Below are 19747 nucleotides of genomic sequence, written 5' to 3' on the forward strand. Positions count from 1 at the left end.
GTCAAAATTGCTCCTTTTAATTCTTGGTCATCAGGGTGCTTTGCCTGTAGATTTCAATATTTTTAATAACATGTATCACATTGTACTGTTACATAAATTGCTCAATTCTAGCACCTATGGAAAGTAATGTTCCTGCTACCCTGCGTCAGCTGCTTCCTCAGTAGAGCTCTGTAACAGTGACGTATTTATACCCATGGCAACCATCCTTAGGTCCCTCTGAATGATAGTGCCAATTTTGTGCTGTAGGCACTCTACACCCTAGCAATTGGATTCAGGCTGCATGAGTACATTTCACACATACTTCCTATAGCTAGTAAGCAGAAGATACTTTTATCTTGAACCAGTCCCAGAGATGACAGGCCAATGTCCAACATTGCAATGCTCGGTTTCCTGATTAAATACTCAGTAAATTTAAAGTAGCCCACATACTGAATACATTTTTATCTCCCAACACAGGTTGAGTCAGTAAAGATGAGCAGTCTCAAATGATGTGAGCAATAAGGATGGGCCTTTTGAGTTTGGTATCACTGTACAACAGACCTTAACAATTAGAAAAAAATTCAGCTTTCCAGTTCTGAAGTTAATTAATCAGCCGTTGTACCTGGATTCATATATGAACCATTCCACAATTTCAAGCAGCCACACATTTTCTGCCAATATGAAATAAATCGATAAAATTACTTCACGGAATCACAGAATTGTTATGGTGCAGAAGGAAGCCATTTGGCCCATTGTGTCTACACCTGCTGACATGATTCATTTCGAGCAGGTTAGAAAAGCAATTTGGAATTTGTCAAATTACAAGCAGGCCAAAACCAGGCAGAAACACACAGTATTGTAATGAGAATGAACAAAGTGCTCAGCGACACCACTTCACAGGACTGAATTATATAATGCCTCAGCATTAGTGTAGGTCTCTGAAAGGGTGATTATAGAAATGATGAAAGGTGGATTAATAGGCTTTTAATTATCTGGATGACATTTGAACAAAGTTCTCAGAACACAGAGATTCTGAACAATATCAGCATTCTATTGTGCAGTGTGAATGTTGGCATTTCCATGCATAGCAATATTGCTTCAACAATACAGAGAATAGAATCACCAATGCTGCACAGAAGAGGTTGGCCATCCAATGTAGATAGTGGATGAATGACCTCGTCCATGCAGCCAGGGTATGGCAACCATCTCAGCACTCTAAACTCACACACTCAAACCCATTACACAATTACTGGCATCTCACTCATTGCCAGCTCAAGAGACAACACCACCCATTTTCACACACATACCCTCACTTCTCCATCTGGCCTCATCTCCTCTGGAAACTGCCTCCTCAGCACTCACCATCTTGAGGCCACTTGCACAGATCAACATGTGCCCCCCCCCCCCCCAACCCCTCCCCACCGCACCCCCCCCCCCCCCCCCCCCCCCCCCACCCACACATACACTGGGATACCCTCCCTGCCCAGTACAGCTCTCTTCCCTGCAGCCTCTTCCTGAGGCCACTTCTCCCCCTGATGACCAAGAATTAAAAGGAGCAATTTTGACCTAACCTATCCATTAGGAAACAGTGGGTACAATGCTGGTTTTATACATCTCACAGTTTTACTTGCTATTGAAGTCCCCATATCTTGCTAGATTCCTGCCTAATAAGTTCTGTTAAAATTTCCCCTGAAGTTTCCAATCCTGTGCAATCAGGCAATTTGGAAAGGTCCCAAGTTTGATTAAAAGCAAAATACTGCGGATGCTGGAAATTCGAAACAAAATAGAAATAGAGGGAGCTCACTTTCCAATTTAATGTTAATTTTATTTACCACTGCACTCTTTTGCAGTTCCCTTTTCTTTGTTCTTTTTGTCTTTAGCCTGTTTTAGTCTTGCTTCCAGGTAATACTTCTATCTTGCCTCCGCCCCATTTCTGCCAGGCACTGATCATTCCACGATTTCCCTTTCTATCTTACTTTATGCTGCCACCGTCTTGATACATCACCTAAATTGGCTGTTTGGTCAGAAAAATAAAGGTTGGCTTTCATGTTTAATGTGATATTGTATGCATGTCAATGCAGACAGTGACACGTACCTTTAAGAATCTGCATAGTGACATCACCTTGGCATCACCGCATGTAAGGCTGGAGGATAAAAGGTGCAGCCTCCATGTCAGGTGTTCATTATTGCCTGTGATCTCTACCGCACATGTTCACTACTGTCTGTGACCCAGGCCGGGATTTTCCATGCCCACCGGCATTGGGCGTGTTCAGCAGCACGGGCGGACAATATGGCGCAATCGGTTTCACGATGGCATGAAACCCATTTGCGATTGTCCTGCACAGCCCACCATTAGCAGGCTGCGTTTCTCGCCATCGGATGTTGGGAACCTCATTGTAATACGTCAGCATATCATTATAAGGCCAGCCTGCTGGATTCATCCCATACTGCTGGATCATCCATCACGTCGGTGGAAAAACACGCCGACACAATTCACAACAGCACATAAGCGACATGCACTTCGCTTGGGACTTCAAGGTTTGTTTGCCTACCTTGCTTCGGTCAGCACTCACAGTCATCAGCGCCAGGCTTCACAGACAGCACCACATCATTTTTAGGGGGCCTCACAGCAGGTCTCCACCTAGCAGATCAGTCATATGTGGGTGACTTTTCAATGGTTGCAGGTCTAGGGCTTACTTGGGGAAGAGGGAGAAGTGGCCTCAGGAAGAGGCTGCAGGATGAGAGCTGGGCAGGGAGGGTATCCCTGTGTGTTTGTGTGTGTGTGTACATGTTGGCCTCAAGATGGTGAGTGCTGAGGAGGCAGTCTCCGGAGGAGATGAGGCCAGATGGAGAAGGGAGGATATGTTTGTGAGAATGGGTGGTGTTGTCTCTTGAGCTGGCAGTGAGTGAGATGCCAGTAATTGTGTAATGGGCTTGAGTGTGTGAGTTTAGAGTGCTGAGATGGTTGCCATACCCTGGCTGCATGGACATGGTCATTCATCCACTATCTACATTGGATGGCCAACCTCTTCTGTGCAGCATTGGCACTGACCACCGTTGCCACCACCTGCTATACTGGATTGGTGATGCCGCTGCCTGTCCTGCAGACAGGAGGGTAGAGGACATCATGGTAGGCCTCCACGGTGCACAAATAGCATTCCAGTGACGTGTCATTAAACCTGGGAGCTGCAGTCTTTGTGCCTTTTGTGTTCATCTTCCCTGCAGTAGTCGAGGACTGGAAGCACTGAGATGTGTGCGTGCAGCTGGACTTTCAATATGGCGCCAGGAGTGATGAAGCGGCGAGGTGATGGCATGGCGGACGAATGAGTGCCTACCCACTGTGGAAACTGTGTGTTTCTCGGGAATTTGTAAGTAATGCAGCAGGTTTGGGACGATATGGCATGAAAATCCACCATCGTGGCCGGTAGGTAAAACGTCATTTTACCCGGTCGCTGCTGCATTTAGTGCAAATCTAGGATGATTCTGCCCTCTGTGTCAGTAAGACTTTGAGTATCTTATGAGTCAGGCATATAGTCAAGTAATCGCCTATGTAACTGTTAGGACCCAGGCTAGATCAAGGCTTGTGCAGAACTGTATATAGTTGTTGCCAGTAATAAACTTCACGTAATTGTGATCGACCAGAATCCTCGTCAGTCTCAATATCTTGCTTAGCATAGATAGCATAGAGACAGATTCTCTGAGGTCTACATCAAGACCCTCAACATATAAAGCGGCAGCAGACCGTAAGAGACCATGACAGTGATGTAGAGGAAAAAAAACTTCTGCTTACGGGGGAGTCCAAACTAAAGGTTATCAATATAAGATAATCACAAATAAATCCAACTGGAAAATTCAGGAGAAACCCAAAAGAGCAGTAAGAATTTGACAAGCGTTGAAGGAGTAGTTGAACTAAATAACATGGAAGCATTTAAGGGGAAGTTAGATAAGTACATGAGAGAGAAAGGAATAGATCGATATGCTAATAGGGTGAGATAAGGAAAGGTAGCAGAGGGCTCATGTGAAGCATAAACGATAGTATAGATTAGCTGAGCTGAATGGCCTGTTTCTATGCTGTAGACTTGATGTAACTTGATGAGATAATTGCTGCTCATGAAACCATTCACAGCTGATGAGCAAATGCTTCGCTATAGTGTCAGCCTTGTTGTGTTCATCAGAACTGGAAGAAGTTAGTAGTGGTGCACTGAGGGCATCGAATGCAGATTGGGTGTGTTTTTGGATCACTTTGTAAAATTAAATTAGGTGCACAATAGGAAATTAAATTACAATTGACAGATGACAGTGTTTCTCCCTCTTTCTGCCAGATATCCTCCCACGTCTTCCTCTTCTCCTGAAGGCTTTGACTCCTGCTGGAGTGCAAGTCCAGATGAGCAGCGCTCCCCTGTCCTGGAATGTGCCCAGGTGACCATTCTTTACATGCAAATCTAGACAGCAAGGGAGTAATCCGAAGCTAACTTCTCTGATGGGAAACCCAATAGCAGGAAGAGTGTAGCATTATATCCGATTCTGTCAGGATCCTGACAGGGGGAGTAGACGTTTCTCCTTTACACAGCATCAGCAGCTCATTTTACCACAGGGAGTGGGAAGGGGAGATTTCAGATCCACTTGCCCCTCCTTCCTCACCGCACAAATCCACAACACATGCACTTCCAGTAAGGGTCACTGGCCAGCAGTCAGGACAATTCACCTCCCTCCATGCCAAGAAGAGGGAAACCCAATTATTGAGGCCAGCTAATGTTTCAGGCTAATGACCATTCATCAGAACGGGAAAAAGTTAGAAGTTTTACACTGGGGGAACAAAATGCAGATTGGGCAATCACTTTGGGGAACACCTCATTTCAGTCCACAAATGTGACTCTGAACATCTGGTCACCTATTGGTTTTTATCCTCTGCCCCACTCCCATTCTGACCTCTGTCCTTAGCCTCCTACACCCTTACAATAAAGCTCAGTGTAAACTCACCTTCAGCTAGGCAACTGGAAGCCTCCTGTACTCAACATTAAGTTCTACAATTTCAAATCATAACAATTGCCCTGATTTTTAGACAGCAGCTAGTGGTAATGATTCTGATTTTACCATTTACACCTCCTCGAGAACCGCCTCTTCCTTCTTTACTTGTCCCATTATCATCCACTTTTGCCTTGTGCCATCATCCCTTTTGATATTTAATCTCTCCTGCCTTCTGCCCTATCACAGGCCTTCCCTTTTGTTCCTTTCCTCCTCTACCCACACGCTTTCGCTGACCCTGTATTTGGTAAAAGCCTGTTATATTTCCAGTTCTAATGAAAAGTCTTCAACTAGGAACATTAATTTTCTTCCTGTCTCCACAGATCCTGCCTGACTTACTGTGTATTTCCAGCAGTTTCCATTTTCATTTCAGATTTCCAGCTCTGCAGTATTTTTGCTTCTGTACTGATCAGTTAACTCACTTATCAATCAGGAATCAAAACTGGAACTTTCCTGGACTCTTCGGCTCCAATACTCACTGGCTAATTCAGCTGAGCAAAAGTGGAGCTCAAAAATTATTTCTAAAAGGTAAATGCTTTAGACAGCAAAGAAACAAACAATATGTTTGATAGAGCAGCAGTTCCTTTGGATGTGTGTGTGTGTGTGTGTGTGTGTGTGTGTGTCCGTGCGTGCGCATGCGTGCATGCATGCATGTAGCCTGCCATGTTGCACAGTTGGGTTCCCATTTTGGGCCTGTAAAACAGTGCAATACCAATTCATTCCCAGGCCTCTATGCCTAACGTACATAAATGATGGCTTAATGGCTTTGAGACTTCAACTTTCATACATAAAGAGAAACTTCAACACAGAATATGACATCAGTTAGCTCTTTCCATAGCTTTCAGTTGTTATACTGAGGTTTTTACATTGCAGTGAATGCTAATCAGAAAATTTCTCAGGAAATTTCAGCATTGCTAAACTAAGATCAGTATAAATTTTAGCAGGATATGCTGTTTCAGGACATTCTGAGCCATATAGAGCAGAAAAGTTAATTTAATTCCCAGTCTGTACTTTTAGCTGGGCTCTGAGAGAAGCAGTTAGGGTTCTACAATTGGCCTCAGTATCTCTAGGCTATGTAGAGGAAAGCCACTTAAGGTATCCACTCCACAATGAGAATCCAGCAAACCCTTACTGAGAGTGCACCTCTGTGGACAGCAGCTTCGAACTTGACTCTGCTGTCCTCCTGTTGGGTATCAATGGTCAAAGCTAACATGGTCATGGCCATTGATGCAAAGCAGCAGAGGGTGACCCAGGCGCGAGTCAGGAAATGCTTTCAAAAGAGGAGCCAAGATAACAGGAAAAAGGAATGAAATCCAAACGCACTACAACTGGGCTCAAAGGGAGTTTCCAAGGCCATTTCATTAAGTGAAAACTTATATTGTAAGAAAGCCAGGGTTAAAAGCTGATGGAGGGCTCTCAGCATCTTTCAAATTGTTCAGGAGCTCACAATTTATTTCAGTTATTTAGGATGGCAGCTTGACTGGAAGAGACTTGGCAGTGGGTAACTGGAGATTTGGAACTGAATTGAGAGCAAATTGGTGATGTGTTGACATGGATGGAATTTATGTTCCTATTGTGTCTTTATTAGATAGAAGACAGGTTAAAAAATGTCTAGCAAAAAGACTATCAGTTATATATAGAGTAGGCTTTAGTTGCTTAAGTATATAGGATTGAGTGTCCAAAGTACAGTTCACATAAATAAGCCATGATTTCACATAACGTAATTGTTACAGCACTGAAGGAGTCCATTTGGCCCATTGTGTCTGCACCCCCTCTCCAAATGAGCAATTCACTTCATGCCACTCTTCTGCTTTCGCCCAGCTGCTCCAACAAAACGTTCTCTTGTCACTCTTTGATAGAGCAGCAGTTCCTTTGGATGTGTTTACTGCTCTCTTAGGTCATAATGTGATGTATCTGAACCGTTGATAGAACAGCTGTTTTTACATATGAAAATGGCCCATTGCATTATGCAAATATTGGATGTATGATTAATCACAAAGAGCTGATACAAATTCTACAGAGATTTGCCTGGAAAATGTTGGGTTAATATGTAATCAGGTGTGCCATTATTCTACATTGAATGCTAAGATCTCTAGCTGGCATGCAGACAATGAGATAGGTTATTACAAGGAGTTGATAAACGGGGCCAATAATGGACGGACAGAAGCTGTGCACTAGAGACAGGAAGTGGCTAAAATCCACTTTCTGTTTAATGTAAGCTTACAAAAATTACAAAGTTAATTTAGCACAAGGAGGTTAATTTAGCACAAGGAAGAAGAGGGCATATGATGGGAGGGAAGAACAGCGGCTTATGAATTCAATAGATTGTTGAGTATTATTTGATACTGGTTTCAAAAGAGAAAGAGCAGAGAAACAAACACGACCGACAAATACTCCATCTAGTTGTTTGGTAGTACAGAATTTGAGTATTGTTGAAAAAAGAGACATTTTGTCAAAGATTTTTGTCTTGCACTCATCAGGACAATTTGCAAGAATACCAAATGTAAGGGAAAACAACAAATTTATAGTGTATGAGAAGAGAGTGCTGATTGGTTGGCAAGCAGACTCTGATTGGTAAAGGCATTGCCATGGCGCATTTGCCACTGCAACACCTCTACCAATCAGAGTCCACTTGCCAACCAAACAGTAACAGTACTCTCTTCTAATACAGTATAAATTTGTTGTTTTCCCTTTCATCGGTATTCTTGAGAATTGTCCTGATGAGTACATGATGAAAAGCTTTGACAAAATGTCTCTTTTTTCAGAAATACTCCATCTCTAATCTTCGTTGGTTCACTCTGGTCTGCTGTAGGTCCTCAGCCTGATCTAGAACCAAATATTTTTAAATGCCCGTGAGAAACAATGTTGAAAAGTTGCATAATGGGAGTTGGTAAAATAAGGAACGTGATTTTCTTTTGTGTAACAATCAGTATGCCTATTAATTAGAACCTTGTAGAACCAAGTGATAGCTTAACCTAGGAGTGGATTTTAGAAGCCATTCTGAGTGCCAGTTTAGCTCAGTTGGTGACAGTCCCACCTCCTGAGTTAGAAGCCCATTCCAGAACTTAGGCTCATAAATAAGCTGACACTCCATGCAATGTATCTTCAGTGGTTCAGGTGCTGTTCCAAATCTCTGGGCACTATTCAACAAAGAGCAGGGAAGTGTTTCAACCAACATTTTCCCTCAAACAACATCCATACAGGTCTAACTGCTCATTCTGCCCAGCTTCTGTTTGTGGGACCTTACTATTCACAAAACTGTTTCCATATTTACCGGCATGACAATGGGAACAGCAGGTCTGACTAATTCATTGTATATGAAGTGATGTTTCTGAGACACTTGTAATCTGAGTGGTAGGACCCCAATCTGCATGTACTCATGGGGCCTTCACCTGACTCAGCACAAGTCTCAATCATCCAGTGTTAAAACAGCCATGTGGCAATACCCGAGCAGCAAAGAGCACCATCTGATTTTGCTTCCTGTTCTGCCCAACTGGCATTTTAAGCCAGAACTGCTCAAAGCCGATGACCAGTTGCACTGGCATTGGTGTCAAAGAAGCCCACAAAGGTGTCACCCCCAAGACTGCCACCTTGTGCAATCCAGAACAACTCCCCACTACTCATCTTGCTGGCACCTGCACTGGTCAAATTTTGGCTCCCTGCAGTTTACCGTTGGATTTAAATGAGGCTGTGGTCTCCTCACCACCCAGAATGACCATTCCAGCAGTCAGTCACTCAGGTTAAGTCCAAATAGATGCAGAGGTGCTAGCCAAACCCCAGTTCCAGGAACCGATGCTGTTGTGCGCCCATGATTTTACCGTCAGAAAATGGCAGCTGGCCTTCTTGACCAGAGGGCATAGCTAGAGCTAGGGATTGAGGTCCTAACACTGTCCAGTGCACTGATAAAAACATGGGCTAAATTTTACCACAAACACTAGGACCTCCAAGGAGTGACCAGCAGTTGGACCAGTTTAGCAATTTTACTGGGCAGTCTGATAATTGGGCACCTCTGAACTCAGCATCAAGTGATGGAGGGTGGATGGAATGTAGGTGCTGCCTGTTCAATCAGAGGGCCAGCAGCTCTGAGGCCTCAGCAGTCACACTGGGAGGTGGCCACTGCTGAGGCAGGTCAGGGTCGAGAAGGTGCGTGGTAGTTAAAACATTTAGCATTTGAGAAGCTGAGCATGGAAGCCCCTCTGGAGGCACATTAGGGCCACGGTGGTTGGGGAGAGAGGTTTCCTTAACCATGGTCCCCTCTTTGTCACATGGAGCCTCTAACTTCGATGGGTCCACAGTCAGCCCCTCCTTGAAAGTGGCGGCCTCCCCAAGCAGGGGAGTTGGGCTGCTGTAGGGAGGGGGCATTATTAGCTAAATGCCAGCAGGCTGGAAAAACTGCTCTTAATAGGGCCTTTAATTATTTCAGTTGACTGCCCGCTTATGTTCAGCAGTCTGTCAATGAACATCCTGTCCTGTTGCTGGGAAACATCCCCCCAGCGGTGGGACTCCTTCAGGAGGCTGTCCCGACATGGCTTTCTGCTATTTTTCCAGTCACTCTGCCTCCCAGCCTGCCACATGGTATTGGGAAAATCCTGCCCCTTAAGTCTGTGCCAGTCCAGCCCTTACCAGAACGCAGAACTCGTGGTGCTTTTCCCCCTCCTGTTCCTCCCCATCGTCATTTGCTTCCTCTTTATCTCAACCTGTTCCTTAATCCCCGATTCACAAAGCACCTGCTGATCTCCCAAAATGTAGTTTTCGACAGCTTAGCCACAGGAGACCGAATTTTGCTCCACAGACTCAGCAAGGGACCAGTTACAAGCCAGGACTTTAGCAGATCAGAACGTTCAATGGACCAGAGCCTTGAGGCAGTAACTCTCCTGGGTTGAGGATGCCAGGCCACAAACGCACGTTTTAAATTCTAAGTCAAACACCAATGCCTGAGAAAAGCTAGAAATTAGGGCAGCGTGGGTAATTTTGACTTTGAACAATAGTGTAAAAGAGGCAACATTGGACCAATTCTCCATTTTACATTACTTCACAATCAGCAAGAATGGGAACCTCTACATCTAGAGCCCACTCCATTGCAGCAGTTGCCAGGAGGTAGCTGCTTAAAGGGGCACCAGCCACCTATCGGACCCCATTCCAGTGCCTTTGATTCTCCTGAGCCAAACCCACAAGGCAGTGGATACTATTTGACCCATAGCTGGGACCTGGTTTATGGATGCCAGGAAACATCCATATGCCAGTTCTGAAGGCCAGACTTGTTCCAAGGTCCCCTGCAGTTCAGCCTAGGGTGTCTAATTGCTGTAAGTTGCCATGAGGAGGCACTTGGTGATGCAGAGGCTATAAACTGGCAGGAGAGATTTACACATTCTGCTCCACCATCACAGTAAGCTAGCCAGCAGCAGTGGATCATGCAGCTGCACTTGATACATAGCATCACCCTGTGGCAAACCACTGACACACAGTCACAGCCAGTCATAGTGAGATTCCATCAACTAGCCAACAGAATATAACCGGAAGAACAATGTGGCTTCAGAGCAGACTGGTTCACTGTAGACATGATCTTATCCCTATGTCAGCGTCAAGAGAGAATAGCAAACACCACTCTACCTTGCTGTTGTGGATGGCACAAAAGTGTTTGACACTGTGAGCAGGATGGTTTTCGACCAGAAACTAGAGAAAATCAGCTGTCCGCTCAAGCTTTGCAGTCTCATATGGTCCTTCCATGCAACATGAACAGCACCATTCAGATCAATTGTTCCACCTCTCAAAGTTTTGAGATAAAGAATGGGGTGAAACAAGGCAGCATCTTAGCCCTTCTCTGTTTTCCATCCTTTTCCCTGTCCTGCTGACCCAGGCTTTCCCTGTTGATGTAGAAGGAATGCACCTCCACACACTATCAGATGGGAAACTCCCCAACCTATCAAGACTGAAAGCCAGGATAAAAGTGAGGCCTATCCTGATCATTGGGATAAGATCATGTCTTCTGTGAACCAGTCTGCTCTGAAGCCTCATTGTTCTTCCAGTTATGTTCTGTATGCTGATGATGCCGCAATAGTTTCCCAGTCGGAATATCAGCTCCAAAGGCTCATGGATCATCCATTCCATTCCTGTATCATGTTCTCCCTCACCATCCTGGTTTCTAGCTTTGCTAAGGTACAGGATGACTTAGAATTTAAGTGTCAAGAAAACTGTAGTTATGGATCAGGATGTTGTGTCTTCACTTGTGATTAGACTCAACAATACACCACTAGAAGCAGTCAGCAAATTCTACCTCGGACACACAGTGACTGACAACCTGTCTCTTGACAAAGAACTCAGCACACACATTGGAAAAGAAGCCACCAACTTTGGACAACTATCAAAACGGGCATAGAGTAACAACAAACTGACTCACGGGACCAAGATGCTTATCTATAAGGTCTTTATTGGCATTGCTGTATGGCAGCGAAGCCTGAACAACTTACACCTACTGAGAACAGAAGCTCAATTATTTTCAGCGATGTCTAAAATGCATTCTTGGGTTTCACAGGGAAAGACAAGTCACCAATGAAGCAATCCTTTCTAGGGCAAACATGTTAGTGCTAATTAAGCAAAGAAGGGTTCGCTGGATTGGGCAAATGCACAGTATGGAAGATGGCCACATCCCCAAGGATATGTTACATGGGGGGATAGCCCATGCCACGAGACCAGCAAGGCCTTCAAAGTTCCGATTCAAGGATGCTGTCAAAAGAAACCTGAAAGCCCTCCACATCAATCATGACAGGTGGGAAAATCTAACTGACAATCGATGAAAATGGTGACACCCGCTGTGGGTAGGAAGTCACCACCACCGCGACGTGGGGCAGGATTTTACACCTTGCGGGTGGGCACGTGCCCGACCCGATCGGGCATGCAATCACGCAAGATGACACCGGATCAAGTAAACTGTACCCTTTTAAAAGCTTCAAAACGCTGTTAATGAAACACTGCTGGTAGATAACCTGATGCTTATTATCCTGCAAGACTATTTTTTGGGAATTTGATATTCATTACAGAGAAGCAGTGGTATAGTGGTATTGTCACTGGACTCATATTCCAGAGGCCCAAGGTAATACTCCGGGGCAAAAATAGAAAATGCTGGAAAAACTCAGCAGGTCTGACAGTGCTCAAATCCCACCATGGCAGATATGAAATTTAAATTCAATCAAAATCTGGAATTAAAGATCTGATGATGACCATGAAATCATTGTTGATTGTCATAAAAACTCATCTGGTTCACTAATGTCTGGCCTATATGTGACTCCAGAGCCACAGCAATGTGCTTGACTCATAACTGCCCTCTAAGCAATAAGGGTTAGGCAACAAATACTGGCCTAGCCAGTGATATGCACATTCCACGAATGAATGATTAAAAAAAATAATTCATACAGGGCAACATAGTGACTAAGGTGTCAGTTATTTACCTGAAAAATGTGACCTTTGACCTTTGACTCACAATCAACTTAATTTGAGGTCCAATGTGCCCTGTCTTATTTAAATTGAATATCCCACATTGGGTACCTTAAACACTGTTCCATTACGCTATAAAATCAAAACTAGTGAATAGATTGAACCTTACCGTGTAATTTACTGGGTGACAAGGCACTTGGCTGCATGGGTGAGTTATTATGGGGTGTCACAGGGGTTACTGTGTGGGGTTGTTGAGTGCCATATGCATCCATTGCCAACTTGTGCCGAAAAGCCTCCTCCTTCCTTCGGTTTGCAAACCAGTTGTACACCCGCACCTCGGTAACAAGGTTAGAGCCCAGCCCATGGGCCTGTGATGGGGAAACCCCTCGCTGTATACACTCTGCTCTGCAATAAACATAGATAATAAGTGTGAAAGACCAGAAACCCATTTAAAATATCAGTTTGTTTGGAAACTTCCAGGGTTAATTTACAAAAGATAGATTCTTTTCCAGATGAGTTTCACCTTTCCCAAATTCGTACAATGAATACACATTGAAAGAAAAGCTTCTGCTTTGGGTCAAAGAAGTTTTTGTTAGTCCTTATTGCCATAAACATTCATTCCCTTTGCCTGGCTAAGAGCTAAATAAAGTTTCTCCTTAGTTAAGAAAGGATATAAATATGTTAGAAGCAGTTCAGGGAAGGTTTGCTCGACTGATACCTGGGATGGGGGAGTTTTCTTATGAGGAAATGTTGGACAGGCTGGGCCTACGTCCATTGGAGTTTAGAACATGATCTTATTGAACGGCGGAGCAGGCTTGAATGGACGAGTGGCCAACAATTAAGAGGGCAATTAAGCCCATTAATGGCCCATTTGTCTACGATTTCTTGTGGCCCAGGCAAATCACCAGGCAGCCTTTGCATTTTTCATCAAACCTCGTCCAAGGGCGGGATGAAAACTCCAATAGGGAATAAACTATAAATAAATATCTGCGGACAGCATTTTTATGAGGTACGCTTTCAGGTGCTTGACTGTGATGCATGGACATTTATTTGCAGCTTTTTACACCTTTATTTCATTATTTGAAGGTCTGCAGCTCCCTAAGGCAGCTGTCTGCCTTCAGGGAGCTCTCTCGCGGCGCTCACTCGCATCCAATAGTTCATATGTTCGTATGATCTTATTGAAGCATCTAAGATCCTGAGAGGGTTTAACAGGCTAGATGCTGAATAAATCTTTTCCCCTGTGGGAGACACTAGAGCTAGGGGGACACAGTTTAAAAGTAAGGGTCTCCCATCTAAGACAGAGATGAGAAGAAATTTTTTCTCTGAGGGTCATGAATCTTTGGAACTCTCTCCCCCAAAGAGCGGTATATGCAGGGTTATTGAGTATTTTTAAGGCAGAGGTAAATAGATTCTTGACTAACAAGAAAGTTAAAGGTTCTCGGGGTAGGCGGAATGTGGAGTTGAGGCCACAATCAGATCAGCCATGATCTTATTGATAGGCAGAGCAGGCTCAAGGGGCTGAATGGTCTACTCTTGCTCCGAATTTGTATGTTCGTATATCCACCATCAAATATGTGCTTTTAAATAAACTAATATCGTCTCAAAAATTATGAAATTACATTCTGGCCTAGTTCAGTTAACTGTTGTGTTGTAACAATTAGTCTCTCCAAAGATAGGCCCCGATGACACAGGCAGCAACAAACTTGCATTTATATAGCACCTTTAACATAGCAAACAATCCCAAGATACTTTCAAAATTCGACACAAAGCCACATAAGGTGATATTATGACTGATTTGGTTAAAAAGGCAGGTTTTAAGGAGTGTCTTAAAGGAGGAAAGAGAGGTAGAGGGATGGAGAGGTTCAGGGGAGAATTCTAGAGATCAAGGCCTAGATAGCTGAAGGCACAACTGCCAATGTTGGAGCAATTAAAATCAAGGATGCACAGAATTGGAGAAGTGCAGTGGATTGTAGGGCTGGATGAGGTTGCAGAAATAGGGAAAGATTGAGGCCATGGAAGGATTTGAAAACAGTTTTGAGAATTTTAAAATGAAGATGTTGCCTGACTGGGACCCAATGCAGGTCAGCAAACACAGGCGTAATGGGCAAACAGATATCTTTGACAGCTGGGATACAAACTGAACAGTTTTGGATGACTTCAGGTTTTACAAAGTGGGAGGCCGACCAGGACAGCATTGAGGTCTAGAAGTAGCAAAGGATGGCTGAGGCTTTCAACAACAGATGAGGTGAGGCAGAGGCAAGAGATGGGCCACATAACTAAGGCAGAAATTGATAGTCTAGGTGATGGAGATGTTACGTACAGGAGGGGGACTAATTTAAACAGCCTTGATTTCTCCTCTCACTACCCGTCCGTAAACAGAAAGGTGTTTTTAATTTATGATCTCCGCCTTTTATAAGTGGTGGTGTAGTTTCCCCAACCCTTTAGTTTGGAGTGATTCAATCCTCTATTAATAACTGCACAGTCAACTTGAGATAAGGTAAAATAAGAGGGTTGGTTTATTTTACACACACAAAATGCGGGAAGGGGTTTCGCAACATCTGCCCTTTTTTGCACTCATACAATAACAGAGGGATAAGGAAAAGAAAGGGGTACAGGGAAAGACCACGTTGAATATAAGAGTTATGGTTTCAAGTGTGTCCAGGGTCCAGAATCATAAGTCCAATAGTGTATTCCTTCAGAGGTTAGCAGGCTGAAACTTTTGCAGGATGATCCGTCTTCCCAGAAGCAATGACTTCCCTGATGGAAGAAGGCATGGAGAGATGAATGAATCTTATAAGCACAGATACAGGAGTTCCAATGTTCCAGTTGCACACAGTGTAGATGAGGGCCAGGCAATGTACCTGGACAGAGCTCTTTCTGCTGCTACCTGTGAGGTGGTAAAATGGTAGACTGCCTGGGTTCAGTTCCACATGGCAATATTACAGGTTCTAGCAGCTTGGGGGAAGTCATGTCACATACCGTTCATTTCTTCTCCTGGGTTTTGCACAAAGGATGCATTTTTCCAGGTCAGGAATCTTGAGAGGTTTAATATAGGAATCAGGGTCTCTTTTGTCCTTATGGACACACCATCTCTGTTGGTGAGAACTCTGTCTTAGAAATGTAAAGGATGTTGGTGCATTTCTTTGGAATCTAATTTTCTGCAGTCATTGGAGGCATTAGCACCTTTTCAAAGTTAACAAGGTCACTGCTGGATTTCTGAAGGCTAGAAATTCCTCTGTTTTGAGTCATGAATAGTCAGACATGTCAGGATAAAGCCTTTGCCCATTCTTAAAATAAAATAATAATTTTATACAGTAGCCAGGCTGACTTTGATACATTTTTGCCTTCCTGTCTTCTGGATGGGACTGTGGGAATGAGGTTGAAAGCTCAGCTCAGGGTCAAATTGGATGTCAAAGCTGTAAACAGCCAGGTTCAACCTAACACAGCGATCTGGGTGTGATGGGGGATGGGGGCGGATGCGGATGGAGTCGGTTACTACAGAATGGAGTTTGTGACAAGGGTCAAAGACAATGGCTAGAATCATCTTAAATTTGCACTAAGTACAGTAGTACAGGAAAAATGACTGGCAGCTTTTCACGCCCAAACCCATCGCATTACTTATGCATTCCTGGGAAACATGCCGTTTCCATGGCAGTTGGGTTCTCATTCGCCCGCCACGCCATCACCTCGCCGTTTCATCACGCCAGGTACCACTTTTAAAGTACAGCCGCACTCAATGCTTCCAACCCAGGACTACAGCAAAGGCGACATGGCCCCAAAAGGCAAGAAGATGCAGGCCTAAAGCACCTTTTGGTTGTTGTGGAGGCCCACTGTGATGTCCTCTACCCCCGCTCCGGCCGCAGGAGAGGCAGCTACATTACCACTCAGGCTTGGTAGGCGATGGCAGTGGTGATCAGTGCCAATGCTGCACAGAAGAGGTTGGCCATCCAATGCAGATAGAGGATGAATGATCTCATCCATGCAGCCAAGGTATAGCTACCATCTTAGCACTCTAAACTCTCACACTCAAGCCCATCACACATCCGCTGGCATCTCACTCACTGCCAGCTCAAGGGACATCATCACCCATTCTTACACACATACCTCACATGTCCACCTGGCCTCCTCAGCCCTCACCATCTTGAGGCCACTTGCACAGATCAACACACCCTGGGATACACTCCTTCCCCAGCACAGCCCTCGTCCTGCAGCCTCTTCCTTGCCTGAGGCCACTTCGTCCCCTTCCCTAAGCAAGCCCTAGCTCTACAGCCATTGAAAAGCTGCCCACATATGGCTGATCTGGTAGGTAGAGATCTGCCCGTGAGCCCCCTAAAAGTGATGTGGTGCTGTCTGTGAAGCCTGGCAGTGATAGCTGCGAGTACTGACTGAAGCAAGGTAGGCAAACAAACCTCAAAGTCCTGAGTAAAGTGCTGCCCGCCAAATGCACGCCTTATATATGCTGTCGTGAAACACGTTGGTGTGTTTTCCTGTCGATGTGGGCAGACGATCCAGCTGGAGGGGGATGAGTCTGACTGGTTGACCTTATAATGATATGCTAATGTATTACAATGACGTTCCCAACATCCGATGTCAGGGAATACCGGCAGGCTGGGCAGACAATTGCAAACTGATTTCACGTGGTCATGAAGCCGATCTCGCCATACTGTCCACTCACGCCGCCGAACACGCCAGATGCCAGCGAGCACGGAAAATCCTGGTCAATATCTTTGATCATCCGAATATTTAGTTGTAGCAAATTTCTGCTCGTTACACCTCAATAACAGACAATCAGTTTGACAAATCAGAGGCAGTGAAGGGGCCAAGAGCAGAGGTGCAGGTAGAGCATCAGTGGACATGTGGAACCTGATGCCATATCTTCGGATGATGTTGCCAAGAGGCAGCATGTGAATGAGAAATAGAAGGGTCCAAGGATAGATCCTTGGTGAACCCCAGAGTAACAGTGTGGGAGTGGGAAGAGAAGCCATTGGACACTCAATCCTGGCACAAAAGGTCTAACTTGAACTTTTGTTGGTGGCAGAAAATAAGCGATAACAAATCCGCCTTCTGATTTTCCTCTCTGCAATGGAGCATAACAAGCAAACAATACTTTTTGCTTATTTGCCACCAGTGATGGAACTTAAAATCAGCCCTCTACATACTGTGAGACCTATTAACATGTGCATTGATTGGAAAATTTTCTTGAGATTAAATGTTGCTTATTTTTTTTTTCAAATCCTTGGTTCTGAATCTGGCAAGACCCTTTGAAGAGGATTAGGAAGGCCGTAGTTTATGAGCATTAGAAATAAAAGAGACAACCAAGTAAGAAAAATTGCTTATGTCACGAATTATAGCAGCAGTTGCAAACTATTTAACTTTTTTTGCACAATGACAAGGAGCCAGTTAAGCTGCACAATTACTGCAAAAACATATGTTCTGTTAATAGCTCAATTCATTGATGTGAAGGTGATGTGAAGACATGGAATAAAACCAGTAACTGGGACGATCTGCATTATCCAGACATGCTGAGAATTTTGCCAGTTTTCACTGGACATGCAAACAGGCACGAGGGTTACCAACCCTCCAGCATTGCCTGGGAGTCCTCAGGAATCAAAAATCCAGGAGAAAAGTCACAAGGGCATTAAAAACAATTGTACACTTTTACTCACTTTCTTTGAGCACTTTTGTTTATTTGGTGTGAAAACAGTGGAAAGGTGATAAGAGGCTGTTCGACTGGGTGGGGCGGTTAGAGGCGGAAGGTCATGTGAAGAAACCTGAAGGAACATATCCAACCAGAGCTGGTGACTCGAGAATCATTTAAGCATGAGACAAATCCAGGCTGGGTGACAGATTACACGTGTAAACATTAAGGAGGCTCGACAGAGCTTGTAGCAATACTTCTGCAAATGTACACAGTATGTGACCCCATTTTGTGTCACTCTCAGATGCAGCTGTTTCAGATTTAGATTACATGTAACTGTATGCCAAGAGGCAATTGTCAGTTCTCTTCCAAATGCACTGCATAAGTATAATCAGAGAGCCCATGTGTTCTGTTGTGTATTTGGCTCTCACTGTGCACCAAGAATGTATAAAATTATTCCTGATGGAAGCTGCTCATTGGCAATTGTAAATGGTTACGGTTCCATGACCTGATACAAGCGAGTAGCTAAGGCAAGTTTTCTGAGCTGACAAATTGAATTTCTGTTTCGCTGCCATCTAAGTCTGGTATTTGTAATGTCTCTTTCCTGGAGATTCCGACTGGGAGAAGGGCAGTGGGGTAGCCAAGTCTTCCTGCAGCACCTTAGATATTTATGCAGAGGGTTTTCCCAATTCAACAGTATAACTGGCAGGGAATACAAAAAAAATCTTTTATTTACTTTCTTTGAATATTTTTCTTTGTTTAAAAAATACTGAAAATGGGACGGTTGAAGGCAGGAGGTCACATGATGCATGGTCAAATGGGAGACTTGCAACCAGAGTTAGATCCTAGACCCCCTTTGCATTTGCTATCTGCTGAACTTCCATCCCCACTCTGCTTTAGCACATTGGCTGCTTGGAATTGTGTTATTGGGTCCATTGTCTCCACAGAGTATTTGATCTTCTGGTATCACCTCAACTGAGCCTCAAGCTGTTTTTGACAGCCATCCACATAGACTCACTCAGTGTGGTCTTTTCCAATGGCCCGCGACTGACCAAAAAAGGAGAAGGCTTATCCGGGAAGGCACTGACCACACTTTGTTGGGAATATGCAGAGGTGAAGCCGAGGTATCAGAGAGAGTGCACAAACCTCCAGACAACTCATCTTCTTGACCCTTCAAGCACCACCTGCCCCACATTGGCAAAGTGTACAGATTACACAGTGGGCTTAACAGCCATCTCGGAACCCACTGAACTAGAGTGGGAGCAAGTCATCCTTGATCCTGACGGTCTGCCTAAGAAGAGAGAAGTCTTACAACAAGGGAACTGAATGGTAATTTGGAACTAGGTATGCTGGCTGATCTATCTCTTCATTTTGTGGTCAGAGGTTGTTGAAGTCAATGGCAGCTGATTCCAAATGCTACCAACACCCAAGCAGTGACGAGGGTGTACCTCCACCAGGCTGTGTTAACCAACATTGTTACAACTATGCAGCTCTTCCCTGAAGCTTTTCCCTGCCTGGTTGATGCTCTCTAACTACAAAGCTAAAAAATGAAGTCTTTTTATTAAGAGCTTCTATCTCACTGAGGAGGCTTCAGGCCAATCTACATCCAATAACCTGCTCTCAAAACTCTGCTCATGTTTTGACAGCTGTAACAAATTGCACCACAGCAGCAGC

The 19747-nt window shown here is 44.4% G+C and overlaps 1 protein-coding gene across 2 annotated transcripts in view; it reads right to left on the reverse strand.

The window, feature by feature from the left end:
- Nucleotides 1-19747, reverse strand: part of hnf1a (HNF1 homeobox a) — a 226434-nt gene that overhangs the window by 122044 nt on the left and 84643 nt on the right. For both annotated transcript variants that reach the window (XM_041203155.1, XM_041203154.1), the window contains exon 4: nucleotides 12605-12840. In XM_041203155.1, the coding sequence (XP_041059089.1) occupies nucleotides 12605-12840 (236 nt within the window). The remainder of the gene's footprint in view (nucleotides 1-12604; nucleotides 12841-19747) is intronic.

The sequence above is a fragment of the Carcharodon carcharias genome, chromosome 13 (genome assembly GCF_017639515.1).
Source record: "Carcharodon carcharias isolate sCarCar2 chromosome 13, sCarCar2.pri, whole genome shotgun sequence".
Taxonomy (NCBI): Eukaryota; Metazoa; Chordata; class Chondrichthyes; order Lamniformes; family Lamnidae; genus Carcharodon; species Carcharodon carcharias.